At 47.7% G+C, this 20,974-nt stretch overlaps 1 protein-coding gene across 2 annotated transcripts in view; it reads left to right on the top strand.

Moving 5' to 3' along the window:
* The window catches only part of NBEAL1 (neurobeachin like 1), a 1,045,477-nt gene that overhangs the window by 542,265 nt on the left and 482,238 nt on the right, over positions 1–20,974 (top strand). For both annotated transcript variants that reach the window (XM_078680248.1, XM_078680249.1), the window contains one exon: positions 6,904–7,006. In XM_078680248.1, the coding sequence (XP_078536374.1) occupies positions 6,904–7,006 (103 nt within the window). The remainder of the gene's footprint in view (positions 1–6,903; positions 7,007–20,974) is intronic.

A 20,974-nucleotide genomic window follows, 5' to 3' on the forward strand; every position in this document is an offset into this window, starting at 1 on the left:
ACACATTCATTTCATTATTGGTACTTCTGTGAAGCGCTCTGACACCTTCGGGTAAAGTCCGCGCTATATAAAGTTGCATAAATAAATAGATAAAAACACAGGGACTGAGACAGGCGGCTACGTGTGTTTACCATTGGTGTTCCAGGGCCTAAAGCATTATTTCATGGCAACTGAATAACTAATGTACTGAAACTTTTAAATGCCTCATGGTGTTATTGCTTCTGGTCCTGCGTAAAGGTGCTATGTTTGTGGTAAATCCATGAATATTTGGGACTTGCATTTTTTAGGTTTTGCCTGGAGGGGGCTCGCAGTGTGTGGGGGGGCTCTGTGTGGGTGTTTGTGTGTGTCATTTGCGAGAGATAAAGCTAGTGGCATTGTAAATGACAATGCCATTTATTTATGTTAAAAAAACCATAAATAAAAATAATGTCAAGAGCAATGCCAATAGCTCTAACTTTAACAAAGGCAAAACCATTGCATTGTAAATGCTTGTTTCACTCTGTAAGGAGATTTTTCCCCTAAATTTTCCAGAGTGCAGGGGAACATGTAACACCCTAAGACTACAGGTTTTAAACGTTGCAGGAACTGTCACAAACAAATATCTATGATAGATCCCCACAAGGAGTGCCCTTGTGCTTAGGTGTGTCACATGACCCTAGAGGACTTAAGCAACTGCTCCCAGATGAACCAACAAGTCATCCAAGAACATGAAGCAAAGTTCTATGTGACAAAACAGTGCACGATTCCACACGGGTTCCTGTCGAAGTTGAGATTGCAGACTGCTTGCAATTTCCACATTTTCTTTTCTTTGTGGGTCAAAGTCTTCAGTTTTTTCCAAGAAGAAAAGAAGAACCCAAACATATCTCTGCCCCTTCTGAGCATGCTTGTTCTCCACAGAAGGCAGAACGGTGTCACTGTACTTCCAGGTCTTACTCCTGTTCCACTAAGGAGGCAATTTCAACTTTGAGTGCACCCCAAGCTCTTGTGTCTGTTGGTGATGTTTCAGCAGGTCAAAGCGTTTTGAGAGGCCATGCTGTATGTCTTTGAAATGCTTACGTGTTTCCAGTTCCCACTGGCATGCCTTCTGGCCCCATTGATTCATAGGGGCTCTGGCTGGGTTACCGCTCGTGTATCCATCCTGTGTGCCCCTAAACCTGCTTGGGCTCCACAACAGTGTCAGAGCTGACTTCAGATCCGATGCTGAAATCTGTGCCGGTTCGGTGGGTGCCAACGTCCGCACCAATGGCGTCAGGGAAGGGCTATCCTATCGTATTCGTTCTCAGAACCAGCTACCCATACCTATCGCATGCTCGTTTGTATCAATCCGTGTTTGTTTAATCACATCATACATCAACAATTCAATTGGCAAAAAATGCACTATTGAATACCAGTTATACCTCTCCTTATGTGAAAAATATGTTTCAATTCTCAAAACAGTGTTCAAAGCAGCACTGTTCTTATTGCAGACAACTCAGTGCTCATAGTGGTGCAAATATTTACAGCTGAACATAAAAACACTGATACCTCATAGGTTGTCACATCATTTGAAAAATACAAATCCTCCACTATTGTAACTGCTTTCCCTACTGAGGGGTGCCAATTACAACCCAAAAATCTCTATTGATAATTCAATCCTAATATTAATTCACTGTTGTCATGAGAAAGAGGGTCCTTACTTCTATAAACAGAAAAGGGACTGTTGATTGGGTTGAGGCGCTCAGGGGGATCTTCTGTTGCAGCAGCAGTACAGGATCTATCACCCTGGCCTGTGCAACCTGTACCTCCATATGTGGCAATTGAGTGGCAACAGTTAATCTCTTTCCCTCAGCCATTGATGGCATCCTAGACGTATGACGCCCAGCCATGAAAACAGTGTATGCTGGTCGCTGGAATAAACTTTTGGTTTGGTGCTGCTCCCACCAGACGGACCTTTTGCAGGCCAAACTGTTGGATGTATTGTTGTTTCTTTTGGTTTTGGCCCAGCAAGGACATGTTGTGGGTACTTTAAATGGTTACCTGTCAGCCCTCTCAGCCTCTTTAATATTTGCTGGATCAGCCGTCCTTATTCAAGTTACCTGATAACATGCACTTTACTAAACATTTGCAGCATATGATTCTGCAAAAGCCACTTGTGATGCCACAGTGCGGCTTAAATTTGGTTTTTACTTTACACATATGTACCTTCTTTGTACCAATGCACAGTTGAGCATTGCACCTTCTCAACTAAAAACGTTATTTCTGGAGGCGTGAGCTACAGGCCCTCTCAGTCCAGCCTCCTTATGCTACTTTTTTTTTTTTTTTAAATCTTTTTATTGTAAAAACATGCTCCAGTTAATCACACAGTGGTCAGCAGCAGTAAGACATTGATACATAAAATACATCACTATTTACATTACATGTCAACATCGTGGCCAGCATGAAAAGATCAAAACCCCTGTACTCCTCCCAACTCTGACCATGCATTTCTGGGATCTATACCGGTGAAATTGCTTTGAATGGACATCTCTGTGCACTGAAGTACCACCCCCCTCCCATACCCGTTCTACGCCCCCCACGCCACCCCTTGAACCCCCTCCGCCTCAAGTAGGGAACAGGACTCGGGGCACATTCCGGCTTCTGATCGGACTCAGAATCTGCCTGGGTGTCTACTGATTATCCTCTGTATTGTCTCCATGGCCCCCACACTTTCTCCCATTTCTTAGGGCATCCTCTACTCTTATAAATGACTCTTTCCGCCCTTTGGCACCAATCGAGGTCCCTTTTCCACTCCACCACCGTGGGTACAGCCTCGCTCCCCCAGAGTCACGCTATATTTCGTTTTCGCAACCATGCTTGCTAGTGCCAACCAAATCTTGTCACCTTTCGGCCATGTAATATCACTCGTTACCCCTAGGATATGCAATCGAGCCTCTAGCGGGACTTCTGCCCCACTACCTCCGCCATGATATCAGACAGCCTGGACCAATAGGCCCTGATCTTGGTGCAGTCCCACAGTATGTGGAAGAAAGTGCCCTCTTCCCTGCACCCCCTAAGGCAAACTTTAAATCTACGTAGCCTATCCCGTATTGTGTCATGCGTGGGGTGTAGGAACGATGTAATATGCGAAGCTGGACCAGCCTGAACCGAGCCTGAATCCTTGCAGTGCCTCCCTCCAGTCGTCGTCTTCCAGTAACCCTACGTCTGTTTCCCATTTCTTCCTCAGAGGGCCCAGGGGATCAGTCAGATTGTTGATAAGTTTTTTATAAGTGAGGGAGATTGCTTTATCTATCAATGGGTCCATCAACAACCTATCCTCAAGCGGGGCATATTCCGGTAGGTGTTCCCCTGACTGCAAATGTCCATGGATGGCATGTCTAAGCTGCTGATAATGTAGGAACTCTCCGTTTCCCATCTGAAATTCCGCCTGTAGGGATGCGAATTCCACCATGTCTCCTCTCTTCCAAATGTCCTCTAGTCTTTCGATGCCGATAAGGTTCCATGCGCGAAGGCCTTGCAGTTTGGCCACTGACGGGAGAAAGTTCCCGGCCCATAAGGGGGTCTGGGCAGTTAATTTCGCTCCCCTCCCAGCAACTTCGTCTCTCTTTTCCACACCTCCACCACTGCATTCGTCTGAGGCGGGAGAGTCCTACGACATCTGCCTCTGTTGTAAAGGGCAGCCAGGTAGGTCTCATCTCCGAAGACCATGCGGTCCACCCTGTACGCCGGTTCCTACACAGGTGTGAACACCCACCCATTAACATTGACTAGCTGGGACGCCCAGTAATACAGTCGGACGTCAAGAACTGCGAGCCCGCCCTCATACACCCCTCTCTGTAACTTCTTGAGAGCTATCCTAGGACAGCCCCCGCTCTATAACAGAGAACGCTGTTCCGACTCAACCGCTCGAAAGAACTGCTCCGGCATCACAAACGGCGCGCTCTGCAACACATAGAGCAGACGGGGGGGGAGGGCCATCATCTTGAATAAGACCGCTCGGCCCATTAGGGACAGCGGGAGGGTCTTCCAGTGGACAACATCGCCACGCAGACGCTCCAACTGAGCCGTTACGTTCAGGCGCATCCAGATCCCCAGATACCGAAACACCTCCTTTCGTACAAGCCCGTCGCACTAATTCGTCAAGCTCGGCGTAGGGCCCGCCAGGACATGGCCCAGGGATTTACCCTAGTTGATCTGATAGCCTGAAAAGGCGGCAAACCTATGGAGAATCTCCAACAGTCTCCGGATGGAAGCCTCAGGACGTTGGACATACAGCAAGACGTCGTCCGCGTATAATGAAATACGTTCTTCTCAGCCGCCCCCCAGATCTATGCCCCACACTAGTGGGTCCGTTCGCACCCAGGTTGCCAATGGCTCCAGGGCCAAGGCGAAGAGGGTTGGGGAGAGCAGGCAGCCCTGCCTCGTGCCTCCTTATGCTACCTTTTTATTCCAAATGGTTTTAAGGCCTCAAACTGCTTTGCTGCTGAACTAGGCAGCTATGTTGGCATCAGTGTACATGTTCATGGAGCACAACTACCTAGATGGTCAGGTCGTCATGAATGGCATTTTGTCTGTTCAGTCCTGCATGATATTTTAGTCTGACCTGTTCCACAGATCCACCACCTTGGAATTTGCTGGTTTGGTATCTATTCAGAAGGTGAGGAATCCAAGGTTATTACCTTCAGTAACACTCTTTCTGGTGGATATTCTATTTTACTGCAGATTCTTCACCGTCCTCCCACCTCCCCATTCTGTTTAATGGTCTGCTATCCATCTAAAAAGCAACAACAACAACGTGATGGATGGAATGCTTTAAATAATCTCAGCCACTGGCAATCGCTAGGGCCACATCCCAATCCATCAATGTTTTTGACCCCATGCCACCTTAGTTTGTACCCAGTCATATACTAATCAACCTTGTCCCTGCTCCTCATGGGAACAGTCCATTCTGACCTGTCAGATCAGTTCCTCCCTGAACCGAAACACAAGCAACCTAGGACTAGTTTCTCCCTAGTTAGGGCTATTCAGTCAGGTATAGCTTAGTTCCAGTGGCACTGTGAACCCTGGATCCACGTCTAGGCATACTTGACGCTCTTAGGGTGGCAAAAACAACAAGGTGACGGATGGAATGCTTGAATTAATCTCAGCCACTGGCAGTCTCTCGGGCCGCATTCCAATCCATCACTTTTTTGCCCTCCATGCCACCTCAGTTTGGACCAAGCTATTTGCAAATCAGCATTGGCCCTGCTTAACACAGTCCAGGAGAAGTAGAGCGAAGGAGCAGAAGCTGCCTGAGAGCCCCCACCAATCACGGACTGAGAGACTTTGTTAGGTGAGAAACCGTGAACCAAAATAAATACTATGGCTCTCAATAACAAGTACGGAGGTGGGGGTAACCTGCAACTGTGCCTAATCACCCTAGATATTGAATCAGAGGGGGAACCGTCTGTACCAAAGACCGGGGCTGTGACCAATAGTGAGAAGAGGCGCAAACATACTCCAGTTCCAATACACTAAAATGCATCTTTACATTTTCATATGTAGTATTTAGTTATTTTTTGCATTAAAGTAGTTTTCTTCTTGAAAGTCAAGCACTGGGTTTGACAGCCATTTATTATACTAATGTGTGTCTCTTTAGTGCTAAGCTTAAGCATCCTCATACTTGCTCCCTGAGAATCCTGCGACTGCTCTTCATTGCTACCGCAGGGAGTCAAGTGCTGAAGGGGTTGTACTCCGCCCTCTTTGCAGAGCTGTCAAGGAGTGGCCCCCAGGACATTAGAGTTAAACAACCTAAGCTTCCAAGGTTGAGACCTAGTAGTCCCTGCTAACCCCCTGGCCCGCTGCGAACTACATCTCACACACGAATGTAGGGCACATATTATATTATATTATTAATACTTGTAGAGCTCGCGATTACCCTAGGGTGTCCTGGCGCTAAGTACTGATTGCCTGGGAAACATAACAATAGTCTAGCAGCAAGAGAAAAGCCATGTCTTAAGGCCTTTACGAAAAGAAATAAGATGTAGGGCATTTCTGAGTTGGAACGGGAGTTCGTTCCAGGCTTTAGCTGCACAATGAACAACACTTCTTCCTCCCCAATTGTTTTTTTTGAAGAGGGGGTGGGGGGAGGGGGTCTGAACAAGTTTAGATCCAGAGGATCTCAATGTCCTCCCTGGAGTGTACAAGGAAAATTTCTTATGCAAGAAATCCGGACCAATACCATTGACCGGCTTAAAGACAATAGACAGAGCTTTAAAGCGTGATCTTAACGGAATTGGAAGCCAGTGGAGTTTTTTAAGATCTCCCTTGAACGAAGTGAACCTTGATGTTCCGGTCAGCACTCTAGCTGCCGCGTTCTGGACCAATTGCAACCTGTTCAGATGTTGTTTTTGAACATTAAGATATAAACTGTTGCAATAGTCGAGACGCGACATTATGAGTGCTGTCACCACAGTCCTTAGATTGTCTTTGGTCAGGAAGACCTTTATTTTCTTAATAATTCTGAGGACCATAAAACATGCTGAGGTCACCATGTTAACTTGATCTGCCTTGGTCAGTTTATCATCCACGATGATCCCCAGGTTTTTGGCTTTCCTAGATGTTTCAGGACACAAACCCACATCTGGTATTCTTAAATAATTTGTATTTGCAGGCTCTCGCATCGAACTTTGTTGCTAACCAAGCGACATTTGCAACCTTTGTAAGTAGATGACAGTCTCTCAATATCCCTTTGTGTGTACTATAGAGGTAGGTATTACTAGAGATCTTTTCAGAGATGGGGAGGAATGAAAACGTGAAACAATTTCAGTTTCTTTAAAAGGCAGGAGCAAGCTATTCTTCAAATTATATTATAAGTGAAATTACCTTTACCTGATTGCATCGGTGACCACTAGACCTGTTACTCACTGTAATATCGTTGTATTTCAGGGCACATACAGTACCTTTCAACCATCATCAAGGACAGCAGGAAGCTGTTCAGGAAGAAGTATGGAGTCCAGTTTCTGCTAGATACAATTAGAATTTATTATGGGTATGACCTTTTAACAGAATTGTTAGTGTTTTGATTAATATGATGCTTTTACAGTAATTGCTATGACTGATGTTGCATTTCACTTTGTACTTTAAAAAATACACTAGTCTTTCTTTAGTAAAGACCCACACATCAAACAAAGTGGTCCTGCGAGGGGGAAAGTATTATTGATTATTTTTATTGATGGCCTTCAGTACTACATGTCTCTTCTCAGGATAGTTATCATCCCTATATGATTAACAGCAAATATCTGCAAAGAAAGGTCAGTGGTCTACACATTGAGGTAATATGAGTGTTCCTTTGCTGTTGACATAGTATTCTTTTTGTGGTTTGCAAATAAAATTAGATTCAAACTTCACAAACCACAAGTATTTTTCAGAACCAACATGAATATGCATTGGTGCAGCATTCAAAACAGTAGCACAGGCACCAGTGGATGAATTGGTGACGATATTTTGTTTCATGACAGCATAGAATGCATAAAGATGAAAATACTGAATAGAAGTTTCAAAACTGAAGTGGGCTTAAGAACCTGTAGATTTAAAACAACGATTGCAAGTAATACACCAGAAACAGGTTTACATATGGATAGAGGATTGGTGTTTAGTTGGTAAACCTGAAACCATTCACATTTCTTTCTGCAAGTAAGTTTGCTCATTGAGTTAAGCACTTACTCTTGAGATCTGTGTTTGAACTTTAATTCGATAATTTTAGTTTTATAGATTTCAAGGTTAATAAATGGAGTATTCCTCGACTGGTAATAAGACCTCTGTACAGTGCTACTAAATGGCATAATCTGGAGGCACACAGTACAATAATAAATTATTATTTATTATTGTTCTCATATCCTAGGGTCACTGTGTATGACTTAAACTACCAACAGCTGTGCAAGTTCATATTAACTTTTACTTGCAAATTGAAAAAAAGGTAGCATGTCAGTTGTAATGTGAGTATTCGTAACATGAAAATGTGCTTGCTTTTTCCCTTATTTCAGGAATTTGGATTGCATTGCACCTCTTGCACCTCAGAACAACACTGTGAAATTCACATTTCTCCAACTTTCCTTCACTTTTCAAATTAGCATGTCACAATTAACTTTCCTTTTCACACATGCAGTTATATGCCTCTTTCTTAGAACAGTAATACCTTCTGTAGTTGTACTTCAAGATTGCACATTGTTTTAAAAAAATATATATTTTTATAAACTACATGTTTGTGGCATGTGTAGCTGTAGATGCACATGCAATACATACTCCTGCCATCTTGTGTTGGGCTCGGACTTGCACAACCAGTTTTTGTTCAAAGAAGTCTTTCGAGTCATGAGGTATAGTGATTCCTCATATGACTGGTAATGTGCTTGGGCATTGGTTCCGTTGTTAGAGTTTTTCTTCTGCCATCGGGGTCGGACGTGCAGCGCTGGGGCTCTGAGTCAGCACTGCGCGTGGCATTGGTAGTCGGGGCCTCCTGAGTCTTCATCTCCTGTTAGATACCGACAATTGTTTTTCTCTGTGTTCTGTATCGTCCTGTCATGGTGCTTCCATCTCGGTCTTCAATGACGCCGTTTTTGGACTCACGACCCTCTTGAGCTTGTCCAATTAGGCTTCGGTTAAAAATGCCCTTTCATTAGTGCCCATAGTGCCACTCCAAGTACTCATGAATAGATAAATCCTCGGTCTGCAACCTTTGCCTGTCGCTGAAGCATGATGAGACCTCTTGTTCTGCCTGCCTCGACATCCGGTCCAAAAAGATCATCCAAAACCATCAGGATTGTTGGCTTGCTCAAAGCACCATGGAACAGGAGCACCGGCTCCATTGGTAGATTGTTTTCTTCCTATGTTGGAGTCGGACGTGCATCGCTGAGGCTTTGAGTCAATGCCACGTGGTGCTCTTCGTCGGGGGCCTCTCGATTCTTCCACTCCTGATAGCTTCAGACAATCGTTTTTGCATTGCTTTTCTTTCAACTCTGTCGGTCCATTCATCAGATCAGCGTCTTGGGCTTCGTCGACAGCCCACTCAGGGCCTTGCCTCTCTCAGGCCTGTTCATTTGGGCTTCACACGCGATAATATTAGCATTGTGATGTAAAAACAGCCTTTTCTTACTGTCCACAGTGGTCAGATCAACATGCAGTTTGCAAACTCTGCTTATCGCCTGAGCACAACGAGACTTCTTGCTCCGCCTGCCTTACCTTTCAGTGCAAACAAGCCTCCCGGAACTGCTGATCTTTGGCTTGCTCAACATGCCGTGGAATAACAGAGAGATGAGGATACACACGGAATTTTAAGGGAAGACTCGAAGAAGAGCTGGATGTGGAGGCGGATTTTGAAAAGGCCACAGCTTTCAGCCGGAAGCCAATTTGCCCTCAGACGCCGAGGGAACCGACCCGTAGGCTGCCCTACGCCAACTTCAGAAGACAACAACTGTAAGTGCCAGCTCCCCCCATCAGGTCAGCCACTGCCCCTACGGGGGTCGGTCGTCAAGCCTGCAATTGAGGATATAGCCTTACAGTCCACCACTGCCTCCCAGCCATGCCTGGCACTGCCATAGGCCTCGTAGCCGACTCCTACTCCATCCCTGATGCCGAGCCAGGTGATCAAAGCCCAGCTCACCTCAGCGCTGTCAGCTTTCTCGACAACCTCTGAGGTATTGGCGTCAATACTGATGGGCTCTTTGGAGCTGAAAATACGGTCAATGTTGAAACCCGCTTCGCAGACGAGCTACCTTTGGCGCCCAGTAGATCATCTATGGCAGACTCCGTCAACTAGGAACTGCAGATTCTACAACGTCTTCAGGAGGAGTTGGACAAACAGCATAAGAGGCTGTTTCACCCTCACATGGGGAAAATAACAGCAAAACCATCCCTAAAGGTACAGAAGACACTTTCTCGCACAAGGAAGCTTATCTTTGAGGCACAGCTGGGTATTGGAGGCTCCTCCACCACCCAAGCTGAAGAAGCATCTGGATAAACCACGCTGATTGCCACCACAGATGACATCAGAACACTCCTTGACCATGGGGAAACTGTGGCCCTTATTTTCCTCGACCTCTCTGACGTTCGGCACTGTCTCCCACAACACCCTCATCAACAGACTCCACAACATAGGCATACAGCAAGACACCCTCAAGTGGATCTCCTCCTTACTTACAGGATGCATGCAGAGTATCTGACTGTCTCCCTTCACCTCTGCACCCAAAGACAACAAATGCGCCATACCACAAGGACCATCCCTCAGTCCACCCTGCTAAACATCTACATGACCTCTCTCGCAGATGTCGGATCGCAAAGAGTCAACATAATCTCCTACGCAGACAACACTCAACTGATCCTCTCGCTCACTGAGGACCCCTTCACCGCCAAACCCAACTTCTGCAACGCCATGACAAACGTAGCCAAATGGATGAGAGACAACTGCCTCTAACTCAACTCTGACAAAACTGAAGTACTGATCTTGGCAAGACAACCTCCGCCTGGGACCACAGCTGGTGGACTACAGAACTTGGACCTACACCCACACCAACTGACCACTCAGTAACCTCTGCATTATCCTCGACAGCCAACTGACACCAAGTCAACGCAGTCTGCTCCTCCTGGTTCCGCACACTTAGCATGCTCTGCAGAATCTTTAGATGGATCCCAACCAACACCAGAAAGACAGTCACTCAGGCCCTCTTCACTGTCCGCCTCGACGATGGCAACGTCCTCTACGCCTGCATCTCCACCCAGCTCCTTAGAAGGCTCCAGACCATATAGAATGCTGCAACCAGACTCATCCTGGACCTCCCCAAAAAAAAACAAATTGCCCCCCTCCACTTGAGAGCTCTCCACTGGCTCCCCATCCTGAAGTGATGCCAGCTCAAGATCCTCATGCACGCCTATAAAGCCCTTCACAACCTAGGACCTGCCTACATCGATTAAAGCAGAGCAGAGTAGCTGCAGGAGAGGCTGCGTCAGGCATCCATTTTGGACTGCTCAGCGCCCAGTATAGAGCGGTGGGAGGCAGACAGCGCAGCGGCACCGGCAGGGACGAAGTGAGAGGCACGACCCCCAGGGGCAATTAGCCGGAGCCCCCGCAGCAGTGGGAAGAGACGGACGGTGACCGGAGGGTGCCCAGAGGAGGAGAGAACTGAGGCACAGCGCCCAAACGCAGTAAGAGCGGCACACGGGAGAGCGTGGGGGAGAGCAACTGGGGCCGTACGTGTGGAACTGGTGCGAGGTCCGGGCCGGGACAGAGACAAGAACCCTGCCGTGAGGTACAGTAGGCGGTGGCCCACAGGCCGAGTGGGGGAAACGAAAGGACCAGAAGCAAGTTGACTGGCACAGTGCTGCCCGCCAAGAGAGGCCTCCTAGTTTTTCACCACAGAAGGAGGCATAGGCTCTTGCAGCAATCCAGGCCCCCTAAATGGAGTGGAACTCATTGCAGCGAGGTGAATGCAGCTAGCCACGTGGGGGTGAAATAGTACAGGAGTGACTCAGGAAACCAGGCGGGGGTGTCTGTGCTAAACTGACCCAGCCTCGAGCAAATCCGGCACAGCGACGGTAGAAAAGTTGAAGACAGGAGAAGCCAAGAGGCCCGACTGTGGTGGCACAAGCTGAAGCGCCCAGAAGGCGGGAAAAACTACTGGATGAGAAGCCACACAGCTAAGGCGGCACCCACGGTCTGGAGCAAACAAGAGGCTGGGACTGCTCCTAGAACACGAGGGCTGAGCCCTGGGGTGGCTGAGGCTATAAACAGGCGTGGATCCGCATTGGTCACGCCTGACCCACGGCGTGCCGAACATATACCGAGAGAAGGAGAGAGCCCGACAGCGGTCGCTGTTGCGTTGTTGCCCCCAGGCCCAGAGTAGCCGATTAAGCAGGATCACCGCGGCTGGGACCCAAATACAGGCAGAACAGGTCCCTTACCATAATGGGAAGAGGAGACAGGACGCAAGCCAAACTGTCATTCAAGCAGAAGCACTCTAAATCCCATGAAGCAGCCAATACCGAAACTACGAGGATGCAAACAACAGAGAGCGAGGACTCTGGCACAGATATACGCAGCATGCTTCTCTCTATGGAAAAAGGCCTGCAGAGTGGAATTGCAACGCTGGGCACGAAAATGGATGCGCTGTCCTACAGAATGGATAGAATGGCGGAAAGAATGGACAAACATGCTGAGAGGCTAGACATGTCACAAAGGAGACTCACAGAAGTGGAAGAGGCTCATTCCACACTAGATACGGACCATAAAAAATGAGGGCAAGTCTTGCAGGACAAGACAGAAGACCCAGAGGCCCGTTCGCGATGCTGTAATCTCAGAATCACCGGCCTGCCAGAGACGACTCCCACTGGGAACATGGAACAGTTTGTCGAGAAGCTGCTGACTACCCTCCTGGGAGAGGGATTCTTCTCTACAATGTTTGTGGTGGAGAGGGCACAATGCTCTTTGGGCCCCCGGCCGGTCCCAGGAGCCCCACCGCGTCCAATAATTGCGAAATTACTCAACTACCGCGACAATGACGCGGCGCTTCGTATTGCCCGTGAGAAGAAAGTACTACGGTATGAAGGCTAGGATATTTCGTTATACCCAGATTTCACAATACGGATGCAGGAAGCTCGCAGACTCTTTGTTTCTTTGAAGAAACAACTTCGAGATCTGGGCATCGACTACGCCATGCTGTATCCTGCAAAACTGCATGTAAACCGGCAAGGTCGGTCACACATATTCACCGACCCGAAGCCTTACAGCAGACGCTAAATGGATGATCTAAGGAACAGCGCAAGAGCCCGGAAAGGCAACTGCTGGATGAAGTGGCTGGAGGTTCATTGGAGGAACTAGACTGATGTAGCAGGACATTAGACGCAGGATGAGTACGTCAGGAGGGGGGGGAGTGATGGACGGGACGGAGGTTTGAGGGACAACTGAACACGCACATCTGACTGCATAACTGTACATTGAAAGACTGGGGGAATGGGTTCACCGCAGAGGAGGCTGCAGGAAAGCTACTGACATTTGGTGGAACTACGTGGAGTGGGATATGAGACGTTTAAGACTTACTGTGCAGTACAGCTATAGATAGTAGCAGGTGGAACACTGAGCCCAGAGTGGGGCCAGAGGGCATTCAAGATGTTGGTACAATGGCATAAGTACAGTAAGACAGAGCAGTTCTGAGTAGAATGCTGTAAATTGTTCAGAACGACTAAGGTGAGACAGGGCATTAGAGAAAGGGCAACTATTCAAGTAGGACCGTACAATGAGCGACCTTTGCCCACGAGTGCTAAGCACCTAGAAGTAAACAGAGGGGGGGATTCTGTGTGGGGTAATGAGGGGATGGGAGGGAGGGTCCAGGGGTACTGCGAGACCAAGTTGGGGGTGGTCAGCTGTGGGAGGGCCATTTGGGGGGGCGATTGTTGAATGCGGGTTGTTTGGGGGGATTTTTTGGTTTTTGCATACAGTACACAATGTAAGCGAACATAACATGTGGCAACTGCTAAGGGCATAGAGAACAGTGATGACGGGATCGGCGAGGCGAATATGCCGAATCTGGCTGACTCCCTGTGAGCGTTGACATGGAATGTCAGAGGGCTCAATGACTACCGTAAACTGCGCAAAGTGCTGAGGTATTTGAACAGGCAAAATAGATGTGGCCTTGCTACAAGAGACGCATCTTCCACAGTCGAGTGCGATGCTGCGAAGTAAGGGCTTGATAGGTAATATTAATTCAGCAGGATTCACGATGCCAGAGGGGTACTTACCTGGGTAAATCTCAAGTCTGCTTTTGTGATAGAGCCGCGGGTAGCAGACACCGAAGTACGCTATGTAATATCAAGATGTCAGGGAGGGGGACCGACTTGAAAACGGTGAATGTGTATGGACCTAATTATGCCCCGAGTTTTTTACGTCGCTGGCGAATGCAACCAAAAAATACCACGCAGCATAGTTTTTATGGGGTGGCGATTTTAATTTGGTTAGGGATCCAGACCTGGATAGATCGTCAGGCCCAGGCCTGCAGCGGCGGCTAGAAGGTTAGTGTCATGACCTGTATGGACCTTAATGATGTGTGGAGAGTGAGCAATCAAGATAAGGGAGGTTACACACACTATTCGGCATACCACAATTTACATACCCGCATAGATTATTGGCTAGCCTCTGTCATTGATGGATCAGGTCCGAAATTGCTTGGTATTGACACGCACGCTCTCGTATCACTCGCCACTACTGTTGACACTGGCCACCCCCAGAAAATCGATTCCACCGTTTACGTGGCGCTTTCCCCCTTATTGACTGCTGGACCCCCTTTTCAAAGGGGAACTTGCAGAGGCAAAAGAAACGTATTTCGAAGCAAACATAGGTTCGGTTGGCAGCTTCCAGACAGTGCGGGAGGCATTTAATGTATATATACGAGGCATGGCAATGTCTTAAAGCTATCAGACAGAGGCTGGCGGATCTGGAACAGAAATTGAGACAATTGGAAACGAGGCAGGTGACAGAAGGGGGCAGGGAGCTAGAGGAAGAGATAAATGTACTGCTAGGAGAATACCATGAAGCGGCAGATAGTGAAGTGAAACACATTGGCAAATACGCCACGGCACGCACATATGGAGGAGGAGATAGGCCAGGCTCGGTGCTAGCATAGATCCTGAAGGCGAAGCGTGGCAAAACACTAATCACGGAGGTGAGGTCGGCGGGAGGTGACATCTTAACTGAGGACACAGACATAGCGCAGCGGTTCAGACAATTTTACTCTGACTTGTATACCTCAAGGTCAGATGACATGGATGAGGAAATATTAGATTGTTTAGAGCATATTAAACTGCCATCTCTCACGAATACGCATAGAGAATTCCTAACGCTCCCCATCGAAAAGGACGAAATCTTGGAGGCTCTGGCAGGCATGAAGTCTAAGAGTGCTCCGGACACAGATGGCCTCACGGTTAACTTTTATAAAGCCTTTATTGACTTGTTGCTCCCCCACCTTGCAGCGCTATTTGATGATCTGTGTATTATAGGAACTATGCCACAGTCAATGAGAGAAGCGATAGCTGCTATCCCCAAACCGGGGAAACCACCGGAGGAGTTACCGCCCCTTTCCTTGTTAAATGTGGACACCAAGATATTCGCGAAAATATTAGCTAATCGCCTGGCCCCCCTGTCTTCACTTCTGGTGGCCCCGGAACAAGCCGGATTCATTCCGAGTAGACATCTCACATATAACAGTCGCACAGTTTTCGGAACCATACAGCATGTAAGGCAAGACACTGGAGCAGTAGCGGTTTTCCTAGACATGGAGAAAGCCTTTGACTCACTTGAGAGGGCTTTCATGAGACAAGTGTTGACAAGAATGGGACTGGGGTCGGTATTTTTACAGCTGATTGGTACCTTGTATAACAGACCCACGACGAGGATTCGCCTGGGTAATTTGGTTACAGATTCATTTGCCATCACAAGAGGGACCAGGCAGGGCTGTCCACTGTCTGCATTATTGTACGCCCTGGTTGCGGAACCGCTGGCATGCGCCCTCAGGAAGTATCACGGACATGAGGGCATTGGGTTCCCAGCGTATAGGATAGTGGTGTCAACTTACGCAGATGATACGCTGCTGTATGTCCGGGATCCCGAGAGTAACCTGTCCGCTGTTCTCAGAGAGGTTGTACACTTTGGAGCATTATCCAGATTGAGAGTGAACTGGGCGAAGTCCATAGCATTTCCTCTTACCCCGGACACGGCAGAATTTGTTCCTGTTGCAATGGTCTGTAGACTCAGTTAGGTATCTAGGTATCCGATCCGATTGCACACGGACTTGGAGATTGTGTTTAGGGAGAACTAAGGCACTGTAATCAGCAAATTAGAAGACGACGTAGAGTCTTGGTGCTGGCTTCTGCTCTCGCTAATGGGACGTGTCTCCATCATGAAGAGGTGATCTTACCCAGACTATTGTTCCTGTTCATAAACATCCCGATAGTATTGCCGCGCACCTTTTTTCAACTACTCAAACAAACTATGATAAAACTGGCATGGGCGGGCAAACAGGCGAGAGAACAATGGCAAGTCCTCATGCTGCCATATAGTATGGGAGGTCTGGGAGTTATATTACCGAGTGGCGCAGGGCACCCACATGCATACGTGGATTCACGGAGAGTCGGACATCCCTTTCCTTTGAATGGAAAACTCATTTGCCGAACCCCTCCCTTTACTGGCTACGATATTTGAATCCGTGGACCGTAGAACCGGAATATTAGACTCTATAAATGCAACTCGCCACGCACGGCACTGCATATTGCTATACTCTCTGGTTATGCCGGTGGAATGGACCCTCTGGTTAACTCCTTACAGAGACAAAGGAGTAACAAGTGCATTACGCAAATTAAACATTAAAGTAGCCGGGGACCTATTTCAGGACGGGGTAGCGAAAACGTGGGACCAAACAGTAGGAACGACCGGCGCAAGCACATTGTTAAAGAGTTTTCAATACTACAGAGTGCGCAGAGCTATGCTGGAACAGTTGGGGGAGGATTTATCCGAACCACCAGATGTGCCGGAATTATCCTATGTCCTCAAGACTAAATCTCCTCGCAAGATGGTTACCAACCTATATAAAATAGCAATGGCACACAGGGCGAATCGATACATGGCAGCCAGGTTGTCATGGCAAAGAGACCTACAAATAACAATAGATGATGTAATGTGGCAATACTGCTGTATGAACACTAGGCGTATCTCACTGCATGGTAAGCACAGACTCATAAACTTTAAGTACATCAACAGAGGCGAACTGCGAGAGGTGTCATGCCCCGACAGCGGATTTCATACATTTAGCGTGGCAATGCCCGTGAATATATGCATACTTGGAGGACGTCTTCAGGGAACTGGGGAGAGTAGTCGAGGTGGAGCTGACGCCAGACCCAGTGGTGGCTCTCCTAGGATACTCCAAGAAAACTACCAAAGGCAATACGTAGGCTGGTGGATATGGGTCTGCTGATTGCTAAACAGGTGGTAGCATTGTGCTGGATGAGAGGTCCAGTGCCAACAATTAAGCAATGGTCTCATGACATGCTGTATTGCTGCACACAATCGGAAAATTACAGTGATTTACTCCCCCCCCCCACCCCTCTTCCCCCTCCCCCCCCCACTTCCCCCCCCAGTAGTCGACCAAAGAATTTTTAGGGACTATATATGACTCACAGGCTTAGTGTGACCGAGGAGTCGTGGACAGCGGAGGAGGCGACCCAAGGGGAAGCGGGCAAGTGGCCTAGCGGGCCAATTTGTGAATGATAGAATATGGGTCAGTGGGCTGTACACATGGTTGCCTGGTAGGGACTATACCTCACGCAGTGAGTGCATCGAGACGGGTTAGGAGCTCGGATGGGGCTAGGCAAGGGGGCGGATGGGATAAGGGGCTAATGGATAAAGGTCAGCTACCAGCCTGGCAGGGACAGGAGCTGGTAGAAGATTATTGGCGATAGCTTGCATGGGTTCCAATGGGGATGCCTGTCGTCAGGGGCAAGAAGACTCTGCTCCTTTGAATTACTTGATATGCAACAGACATATGACGCTGCCAGCCCAAACCGGGTTGTTGGCATTAAAGCTGCGTGAATTATACGACATTGGGCCGTGCCCGGCCCAAGGAATGCAGAAGTTAATTGATGTATGCTTATGTATTTTTATGCAATAAACTTAATTAAAAAAGTAAATGTGTTTTCCGTTATGTTGAAAAGTGAGTTTTGCACCTCATAGAAACGTTTTGGTAGATGTATCATTTTATAGTGTAGCTCTTCCCATCATTGATAGAGGAAGCCTGCGCCAGTGCCCTACATCCTATTTAGGATTAAATCAATTTTTAACTGGCAGAATATATAGTAAAACAATACACTGCTTCCTCGCCTACAACCCAATGGGTCGGCAGCGTTAAAGATCAGCAAATGAAAATCAATAAGGTAAAGGATCAGGCATCAATGTGGCAGGTTAAATACACAGCAAGTCACCTACAACCCATCCAGGGCCAGCCGCGTCAAAAAAGATAAAACGGGGGGGAACCAAATCAAAGTAGACTTCATTACTCAAGCGTACCCTCGTTGATCACTGTAATCTGCCCCTCTGAAGGCAATCTAAAGCGATAGAATCAGGTGATGAATCAAAGAGTCTGCATTTTCATAAACTACAAACAAAAATACATCTGAAGAAACATTTATGGTTCCCTAATAGACACCACTATCCTCTCCAGATAACCCAGGAACGGAATAAAAGCGTAGAGAACCCCCGGCCGGGGGTCCATAAGGAAACCCTCCTTCCATATGGCTTAATCCGAAACCCTGATTCCCTGCCCTTCTTGCTTGTCTGGTATTAATTTCAAGATACGCAAATAATTAGGACAAGTTAGTTCCTGAAACTCTGAGGAGAGAATGGTTATAAAGGGGGACCAGATCTTCGCATACTCCGATTTATTCCCAAGGGTGGCCATGGACAGTCTTTCCATCCCCAGTAGAGACCACAATCGATGAAGCCACTGTGTATGCTCTGGTACCAAAGCGATACAAAAGGAGTTGGTGATGGACGGAGCATCTGAACCAATCAAACACTCACACCCAATCAACAGATCTAGATTTAATCCATTACCGTTCTTTAGCCCACTCTGCCACCCCAGTTCAGACATGGCCATATGCAAATCAGTCTGACCCTGTGCCTCATGGGACAGTCCAGCCCGAACTGCCAAGCCATGCCTTCCCTGGACCGAAAACAAGCTTCCTAGGACCGGTTTCTGGCATTACAGCCGTCTTCAGCCAGGCTTGCTAGAATCCAGTGGCAAAGTGAGCAAGGGACTCACGTCTGAGCATACCCTGCCAACTTATGGCGAACAAAGCGGTACTAAAGGAGGTGGTGATGGACGGTGCATCTGAACCAATCAAACACTCACACCCAGTCAACAGATCTGGGTTTAATCCATCACCGTTCTTTAGCCCACTCTGCCACCCCAGTTCAGACATGGCCATATGCAAATCAGTCTGACCCTGTGCCTCATGGGAACAGTCCAGCCCGAACTGCCAAGTTCCCGAAACTCTGAGGAGAGAATGGTTATGAAGGGATTTATTCCCAAGGGTGGCCATGGACAGTCTTTCCATCCCCAGGAGAGAACACAATCGATGAAGCCACTGTGTATGCTCTGGAATTCTATCAGTCTTACAGCAAATCAGGAGTGTTCGGTACACAGCATTATGTGCAAGGACCATCTGTCTACCTCTGAGGGAGCGCAAAGGTAAGCTCAGTGCGTTGGGTAGTTCTAATATTGTATAGTCGGGGAACCTCGGGATAGCGGTGTCGAAAGCCCTGTCTAAGTCATCCAGGATTCTCTCCCAATACCTAGAAAGCTTCGGGTAGTTCCACAGGAGGTGAAGAAGAGTCCCTGGGCTCCCACAACCCCTCCAACATAGACCGTCACAACCAGAATTCCACTTCGTCATCCGAGAAGGGGTGTAGTACCAGTAGGTAATAAACTTTTATGCTGTTTCAGTATGTCCCATAGAGTGAGCGGTGTGGTGAGCCCTATAATAAATGTCTTCCGGTTCTTTGTTCGAAAGTGTCCGCCCGATTTCCGCTTCCCACCGCCTCTGACCAGCGGACCTACTCTTGCCCAGGCCCTGAGAGGGAAGCAAGTACACTTTTGCTATAAGTTTGTGGTTGACATTTTTAAGAGATAACCATTTTTCAAACGGAAGCTTTGGTCTGCCAACCAGTGGGCGGGTGGACACATCCAGAACCCAATGCATCATTTGTATATGAAGAAAGTGGTTCGACTGGGAAAGGTCATAGTCTTCTGCAAGTTGCGCGAAGGGGATATGGCCCTTGTGATCAAAAAGACAGGCTAACCGCTTACAGCCCCCTTTCACCCAGCTCAAACTCATCCCCTTGGCCAATTTCTAGCCAGGAAATCAGGGTTGGAGAATATTGGAGCCATACGCAACGTAAGTTTTTAGGTTAGCTGATCTGGATACTTTGTCCCAAGCCTGCAATGTTGGCATCGTGATAGGAGATGAGTACACCTCCCAGGCACGAGGGGCCCTGGGCAGCCATACCTCCCTGCAAATATGCCGACCTGCAACCATCTGGTCCATAAAAACCCAATATTTCTCCGTCATCGGACGTTTCAATTCCAGCAGGTATCGCAAAATAGAGGCCAAAAAATATCTGTTATAATTCAGCAGTGTGAGGCCGCCTTCCTTTTTAGGGTGCTGCAACAAAGTCTTCTGCAACTTTGGGGAAACCGAACCCCAGATGAAGCGCTTGATTTCTTTTTGAATGGTGGGAAGCAACCCAGAGGGCGGGAGAAGAGGGAGAGTCTGAAATACTTACAGCGCCCTCATCAGAACATTCATTTTGACCACTGCAAGCCTGCCTAACCACGACAACGGCAGGCTACGCCTATGTGTCAGGTCATTCCGTATACGCATAAGCAAATTAGAATAGTTAACCTCTGATGTTTTTGCAAATTTTTATTAAGGACCAGTCCCAGGTAAGTCACTTCCTCCGACACAGTCAAAATCAAACCTGGCCCTAAGAGCATCAACTGTAAGCTCTGTAGAGGTTAGATTCAACATTTTTGACTTTTGCAGATTAATTTTAAAACCAGAAGCCCGGCCAAAGGCATGCAAGTCCGGGACTATAGCTGGAAGGGAAGTCAGGGGATGGGCTATTGAAAAAATTACGCCATCGGCGTAAAGGCTTATCAAGCGCCGATCAGTACCAAATTGAATACACTGTGCGTTGGGGTTTTCCCAGAGCTTCTGTGCAAAGGGCTCCATATAAAGAGCAAAAGCAGAGGTGAGAGTGGACAGCTTTGTCTTGTGCCGCTCCCAATTGCAAACCCACCCGATCAAAGACGGTTCACCTTAACTGAAGCACTAGGGGAGCTATAAATAGTGGCAATCCAATTGCGGAAACGGTTGCGAATCCCAAAATGTTCCAGAGTAGCGAACAGGTATGGCCAATGCACCCTGT

Source organism: Lissotriton helveticus, chromosome 3_1 (genome assembly GCF_964261635.1).
Source record: "Lissotriton helveticus chromosome 3_1, aLisHel1.1, whole genome shotgun sequence".
In the NCBI taxonomy this organism is placed as follows: Eukaryota; Metazoa; Chordata; class Amphibia; order Caudata; family Salamandridae; genus Lissotriton; species Lissotriton helveticus.